Source organism: Orycteropus afer, unplaced genomic scaffold (assembly GCF_000298275.1).
Source record: "Orycteropus afer afer isolate SDZICR_OR568_19922 unplaced genomic scaffold, OryAfe1.0 scaffold00474, whole genome shotgun sequence".
Taxonomy (NCBI): domain Eukaryota; kingdom Metazoa; phylum Chordata; class Mammalia; order Tubulidentata; family Orycteropodidae; genus Orycteropus; species Orycteropus afer.
Window position 1 is genome coordinate 96,527 of NW_006922061.1, and position 7,844 is coordinate 104,370.

The window sequence follows — 7,844 nt, forward strand, 5'->3', positions numbered from 1 at the left end:
AGATTAAAGAGAATCCTTAATTTGCAACTAAAGAGAATCTTTCCTTAATAGCCATAAAAATTCTAAAGAATTCAGATATAATCCTAAAAGAAAGTACAATGGCTTTATAGAGAAAATCTTAATAATTAATAGATTTTTAAAGAGAATAAAAGTGTTTTCTAGGTTGAATTTAAAATCTTAAGGAAAACCATGTTCATAAATTTGTGTTTTTGGTATGCTAAATATTAATTTCACACTCAAAGTAACTATAACTACTTTTTGGTATACAGCAAAGTCAGTCCAGGATAAATCAAAAACACCTACACTGACAAATAAATACATATTGACAGACACTTGTGCATCCTTAACTGACAGAACACTCTTTACTGTGGTGGAAAAGAAGCAGCTTCCATCCCTTCCACAACCCCAATAAACGAATCGACTTTTCACACTTGTTCACTCACCATCTGGTTTGGTTACTCCCCATCCTGTAGCCCAGCAACTCAAATTGCGAAGGTTCATGTCTGGAGTGGCAAGACACACTGGGAGTACAGAGTCAGAAAACTCAATCCGGCTTTTCAGCTGCACCACAGCAATGTCACCTCCATTAGGGTGGGATACTGTGTAAGCAGGGTGAATGATCACCTTATTCACCTCAAACCACTGGGTGTGACTGCTTGCAGCATTTTGTTTGATGAGACCCACGAACACATCAAATCCTTTGGTATTCAGTCTCCTATGTGACAGAGGAACAAAGGCACAGTCCCTCCAGGCCTGGGGAGACCACTATCAGCTCAGAGCCCAGTAAGACCTGAAGTTGGTTCTGAGCTGCCAGCTTCCCCTAGCCTGAATTGGTAAAAGTGTGTCTCTTGCACCACAGTAGGGCAAGTATACAAGAAGCCCCGCTTAGTCTCTTATCCCTAACAGCAGTCTTTAGGTGGTGGAATCAGCTAAGCATTCAATTACTAGCCAAAAGGTTTGCAGTTCAAACCCACTAAAAGGTGTCTCAGAAGACAGACCTGGCAATCTGTTTCTGAAAGGTCACACACTTAAAACCCTATGGAGTGGTTCTACTCTGCACACATAGGATTACCTTGAGTCCAGACTGACTGGACAGCAACTAACAACAATAATCACAGATAATAGCAGATCTGACAGGGAGCAATCCACCCTGTTGGCAAGGGAGCTGTAGTGAACAAAGCTATGGTCAGGGGCCTGCTTGCTCACATTTCACCCACCTTAGAGAGGTCTTACCTGGTAATCTATTCCAAGATGTCCCCATATTGCCCACCCCAGAGGCTAGCAGGCGTACTTTTCCTGACACTCACGCGAAGCAGTGGGCCGCAGACAGGATCCAGTATTCGTTGAGGATGGACCCGCCACAGATATGTAACCCACCGTAGTGCACGCTGACCTGCCATGGCCACCTATTCTCCACGGCAGACGTGCCCCCTATGACTCTTTCTTGTATGCGACGGTGGCCGCAGGCTGAGGGGAGAGACAAATGTAAGTAAGGCACAGAGAGAGATGTGGGGGGGCAGAGAGGGAGCAACGTCTGAGGCTGAGGCAGAGAGAGGAAAACAGAAGGGCTCAGAGAAAGAGGAACCAACGAGGCTCTCGTTCTAACTTCAACCGACAGAAATGAGGTAACCTCCGGATCCCAGCATCTGGGAGGCGCCAACCAAGGCCTGAGGGGCAGCCCACCCTCCTAGCCTTTACCAGGGGCCTCTCTGCCTGAGGAGTGGGATTTCAGGGACCTGGGGGCGGGCCGTGGCCCTCCCCGCAGTGGCAGCAGCAGCAGAAATAGCAGAACTGAGCGACTCAAAACCCCTAGCCTAGAGCGGAGGAGGGAAGAAGTGGCGGCCATGAGGCTGAGGCGCCACTACTGGCTGTAGAGGCAACGTGGAGCCTGACCACGTCATGACCAGGGTACTCCATCACGTAACTGAGTTGGGGGGAGGAGGAACACACATGCCACTGCCTTCATGACATTGCCCCAAGACCCCACAAGTGTTAGCCCCTTATACACACACACACACACACACACACACAGGCATACACACACAACACTGCCTCCAGACCCAGCACGTGTGGCCACCCACTCTCACACACATGCACACACACACAACAAAGTCCCTTTTGCACACACATACAATGCCTCCAGCTGCAATACTTGCAGGCCTTCTTAACACACACACACATACACACACACGTGACAGCACCCCAGACTGGAAGGTGCCAGCCCCTCTTCATACAGACATACACACACACAACAGAGCCCCCTTTACACACACACATAAGTGACATATCCCCTGTGCAAGGACACCACCTCCCCTTATACACACACACAAACATCCCCTACAAGTGACAGGGTCATTCACTCATTTCTGCATAGCTGTCTGGCAATGGTCTCTCTTCCTTGATGTTTGGCTGGTTGTTGTTGGCTGATGCAATAGGGGTAAAGCAGATATATGTCTCTCAATGTCCAGCCAGCTATCCGGGGTTTGGTCCTTTAAAAACAATAATCAAAGCACAAACAAAGTGTATAGGGTTTTTTCAAGCAGTTATTCTGTATGCATACAAACCCAAACCACTGCCATCTAGTCGATTTCACCTCCTAGCCACACTATGGGACAGAGTAGAACTGCCCTATAGGGTTTCCAAGGCTATAAATCTATAGAAACAGACTGCCACATCTTCCTTCTGGGGAGAGGCTGGTGGGTTAAACCGCAAACCTTTTAGTTCACAGTCGAGTGCTCTAACCACTGCACCATTAGGGTGCCTTTTAAGGCTTTTAAGTTGTTATTTGCCGTCGAGTTGAACCCGACTCATAGCGACCCCTCCTTGGGTTTCCGACGCAGTATCACTATGGAAGTAGATTGCCCAACCTTTCTTCCAAGGAGTGGCTGGTGGGTTTGAACCCCCAGCCTTCTGGTTAGCAGTCAAGTGCCTTAGGCACTATGCTACCAGAGCTCCCAAGGCTTTTAAGGAGTAGAGGAAACAGCAAAAGTTAACCATTGTTCCATGGGACTTCTTACTTAATTGGCTTAATAATGTGTTTAGTGCTTCTGTTCTACCTTGTCTTAAAAGTTGCAAACAGCCATCCAAGGCACAACAATTGGTTTCTATATACCTGGAGCAACAGAGGAAGAAAGGGAGTCAGGAATAGGAGGATATGAAATGTGTGGCTAATTGTCTCTGTGTACAACTGTCTCCTTTGCTGTGAGACCAGAAAAACTGGATGGTGCCTGGCACCATTACTGAACATATTATTCTAAGATTCCCTAGAAGAAACATGATCAAAAGGGGAAAAACACAGAACAGAATTTAAAATTCTCATGGACTCTATCTACACTTTCTGAAGCCATAGAGAATGGGTGAACCCTTAGAACTTTGCCCGGAGATAATCTTTAAACTTTAAATAAAAAATATCCCCTGTATTCTTCTTAAAACCAAATAGTTTACCTTAACTAGTGGGGAAAAAAAAATAAATAAAAAAGCTCTGCCTTGAGCATTATGATCTTTTAAGAACTATTTATATGGGATCAAATTGACAACAGCACCTTGAAAGATTAGATAGGGACCTTAGAGGCAATGAGTTTATGTAAATGAGGGAAAAATAACTCAGAAATGGAAGGTGAGAATTGTCGCACAGCTTGAAGAATGTAATCAATATCCCTAAATTGTACCTGTAGACATTGCTGAATTAGTGTATTTTTTCTGTGTATAGTCTCAACAACAAAATAAATAAAATTTAGAAAAACAGTTAATCATTGGCTAGTCTCAACATGAGTGATTGAAATCATGACCATCTTTCTAAAATTATCTGCATCAGGTTACTAGATTGTTTCTGTGGCCCCATTCATTTGAAATTGCCTAAAGTTAAATTCTTTGCAAAGAAAAACTTTAAATGGCTTCACAGTTATCACAGATGTCTTATCTCAGATTTTATGATCCATATTATCTTTTTATCTGTTCTTAGACATATTTCACATTGGTTAATGACCTTTGTGAATGTCCCTACAAATTCAGAGGAATCTGTCCCTTCTTGCTCCTCCTTCCTCTCTTTTAACAGATCATATGTAGCCGTCGCAGTGTTGCCACAACATGCAAGCACTTTTCAAGGTATTTCTTGGTCATATTTGCTAAAGAACATAGAACAAAGCAAGTTATAAAGCCAACAGAGATAAGAGAGTTGGGAAAATACACTATGTCACTTAAGTCAACTACCCCACAATGCTGTTGTAACTATGAAAGCAGCCATAGACAATATGTACACATAGAACATAAAGAACATAGCTTTATTTATAAACACTGAAATGTGAATTTCATGTAATTTTCACATCTCATAAAACATTCTTCTTTTTGCAGTAAACCAGATTTGGCCCATAGAGCTACAGTTTGCCAATCACTGTTCTAGATGTTCTTTACGTTTCTTGATGTTAATCTCTTGTCATTTATGTGTATTGCTGTTAATTTCTCTCTATTTTTTTTTTTTTTACTGTTACTTGGCTTTGAATATTTTGTAAATTGTTTCACGTGTATTCATAATTGCTCATTAGAGAATTTTTGTGATGGCTGCTTTAAAATTCTTGTCCAATAATTCTAATGTCTGTGTCATCTTGATCTTGATGTCATTGATTGCATTTTCTTATTCAAGTTCAGAATTTCCTAGTTCTTTGTGTGATGAACAGTTTTGGACTGTATCGTATGTATTCTGAGTGTTACTTTATGAAAGTCTGGTTCCTATTAAATCTTCTAATTTAACATGTAGTCAACCTGTTTAGGTTCAGAATGCACATCCTGGCTCACTTTTGTGAACTGTGGTACAAATAACAATTTAGTTTACAAAGTCTCTGCAGTGCTATTCTGTTCTGTCCCACTTATACTTTTCCCTGATGATAGGACTACCCCTACAGTGTTTTGGTGCTGGCTGAGTATGGAGACGGTGCTGCTATGTGCTGCAGATGGGGACGAAAGAGGGAGTTTCGCCCATATATTCAGCTTGGATTCTCTCTCCTTCCTACGGAGGGCAATTGTTGTTGTTGAGTTGATTCTGACTCATAACCATTCCACGTACGCAGAGAACTGCTCCATAGGGTGTTTATGGCATGACTCCAGTGAAATGTTGAATAGAAGTGATGAGAGTGGGCATCTTTGTCTTGTTCCTTATCTTCAGGGAAAAGAATTCAGAATTTCCTCATTAAGTATGGTGTTAGATGTGGGGTTTTGCACATGCTCTTTTCTTTTCTTGTAATGTCTTTTACTGCTTTTGGGATCAAGAAAATATTGACTTGATAGACTGAGAAAAGATGTGTTCCCTCCTCTTCTATTTCTGTTTGGTACAATTCACCATTGAAACCATCTAGGCCTGCATGTTTACTAGTAGAACCTTCCAGAATTACTAATTCAATCTCCTAACTTGTTGTTGGTGTAGTGCCTAAGACATTTGACTGCTAACCAGAAAGCTGGAGGTTCAGACCCACTAGCCTTGGAAGGAAGGCTGGGCAACCTATTTCTGTAGTGATATTTATTTCACTAAAACCTAAGGAGGGGTCACTATGAGTTGGATTCGACTCGACAGCAGTGAGTTTGGTTTGGTTTGATTTTGAACTTGTTGTAGATCTATTCATATTTTCTATTGCTTGTGCATTTTTCCCCATATTTCTTCTTCAGTAATTTGTGTCCTTCTAGAAATTTATCCTTTTCATCTAAATTACTTAATACATGATTGTTGTTGTTGTTATGTGCCGTGGAGTCAGACCTGACTCATAGCGACCCCTCCTTGGGTTTCCGAGGCAGTATCACTATGGAAGTAGATTGCCCAACCTTCTTTCCTAGGAGTAGCTGGTGGGTTTGAACCGTCATCCTTCTGGTTAGCAGTCAAGTGCCTTAGGTACTATGCTACAGATGTAATTCCTTTTTTTTTTTTTTTTTCCCTGTAACGTTGGTAGTGATGACCCCTTTTTCAGTTCGGATGTTAGTAATTCAAGTCTTCACTTTTTTTCCTTATTCAGTCCAGCTAAATTAAATGAATTCTTTAGAGCTTAGCTATATATTTAAACTTTGTACAAAAAGAGATTTTTAAACGATTTTCAGTTTTAAACTCTTCTTCCAAGTCTTTAAGTTATTTTGTCTTATCTCATTGTTTGAGCTAATAATTCCAATGCTGTATTAAACATTGGCTTAGTTGCTTAGTGTGGAATGCATCTAGTGTTTCCCCTTAAGAAAAGTGATTATTTTAGGGTAGAGTATATATAGTTTATCATAAACAGGATGCATCTGTAAATTTCTGTTTTAAAATGTTTTAATCAGAAGGGCATTTTACATTCAATGTAGTGGCTTAATCATCCTTATTTCTGTCATGTGTCAATTTTAGTTGGTAGTTCTTCTTTAGCCCTCTCAATGGGAAAATAAAAATGTACCCCAGGCTCTCCCTTTTAAACTGGGAAAAAATCCAGTTCTGTCATTATAAAACACTTGTGATGTCACTTAAAAGATTAGTCACACAGAGCCCCTCTTCTTATTTCAAGTGGCATTACTCAATTTTCAAGTGGTTCTTGTGGCTATGTAAAGACTTCATTCCTATATGTGCCAAGGAACCAGGGAACCATGGTAGGAAAGAAGATAGATATCCTAGGCACCAGTGAGCTGAAATGGATTGGTATTAGTGATTTTGAATCAGAAAATCATCTGGTTTACTCTGCCAAGAATGACAAAATAAAGAGGAATTGTGTCATATTCATCATCAAAAAGAACATTTCAAGATCTATACTGAAGTACAGCACTGCCAGTGATAGTGTAATATCCATATTCCTACAAGGAAAACAAGTTAATATGATTATGACAGTTAGGATTGTGTGTCATCTTGGCTAGGCCCTGGTTTTGAGTGGCTGGGCAGCTGGATGTAGTTATTCCTCATCATGAGATTATAATCATCTCCAAGGTAGAATATGCTGTGAGCAGCTAAGTAGTTGCCTTTGGGGTGTGGCCTGCTTCTAGTATATAAGGAGAAGCTTTCAGAAAGTTCTCTACCTTTTTGGAATGTTTGGATCCTGTATTTGGCCAAGTCTTCATCCAGTAGCCTGCCATGTTGCCTGCTGATCTTGAAATTATTCCTGGTCTTGAACAAGTGGTCTGCCATCTTGCCTGCCAGTCTTGAGATTGTGCCATTTTACCTGCTGACATTTGGTTTGTCAGCGTCAGCAGCCAGCAACTGCCTGAGATAGAAGATGCCTTCAGCTCCAATGGACCTGGAATAAGGGGCAGAGCTAAAATCCAAGGTCAAGAGGTCTTCACCCAGTCTCTAACACCAGCACTCTGAATTTTGGACTTCTGTCTTCCTAAACTATAAGAGAATAAATTCCTGTTTGTTAAAGCCATTGACTTCTGATATTTCTGTTACAGCAGTAGTCTAGAAATAAGACATATGACTATTATTCAAATTTGCACACCAACTACTAATACCAAAGATGAATAAATTGAAATTGAAGATTTTTACCAACTTCTGCAGTCTGAATTTGATAAAACATGTAATCAAAATGCATTGATAATTACTGGTGCTTAGAATGCAAAAGTTGAAAACAAAGAAAATGCAGTGGTTGAGAAATATGGCATTGGTGATAGAAACAATGGCAGAGACCACATGATAGAATTTTATAAGACCAACAATTTATTCATTGCAGATATATTCTTTCAACAACAGAAATGGTAACTGTACTCTTGGACCTTGCCAGATAGAATACACAAGAATCAAATCAACTACATGTGTGGAAAGAGATAGTCAGAACAAGGCTAGTGGCTGACAGCAAAAGAGACTATCAATTACTCCTACACAAGTTTAAGTTGAAGCTGAAGAAAATTAA

The 7,844-nt window shown here is 40.9% G+C and overlaps 1 protein-coding gene across 1 annotated transcript in view; it reads right to left on the bottom strand.

The window, feature by feature from the left end:
- The window catches only part of LOC103209036 (serine protease 38-like), a 56,959-nt gene extending 55,042 nt beyond the window's left edge, over positions 1-1,917 (bottom strand). The window contains exons 1-3 of the mRNA XM_007954803.1: positions 1,866-1,917; positions 1,308-1,467; positions 444-745 (exon numbers count right to left, since the gene is read on the bottom strand). Of these exons, the coding sequence (XP_007952994.1) occupies positions 444-745; positions 1,308-1,467; positions 1,866-1,917 (514 nt within the window). The remainder of the gene's footprint in view (positions 1-443; positions 746-1,307; positions 1,468-1,865) is intronic.
- Between the last annotated feature and the right edge of the window lie 5,927 nt (positions 1,918-7,844).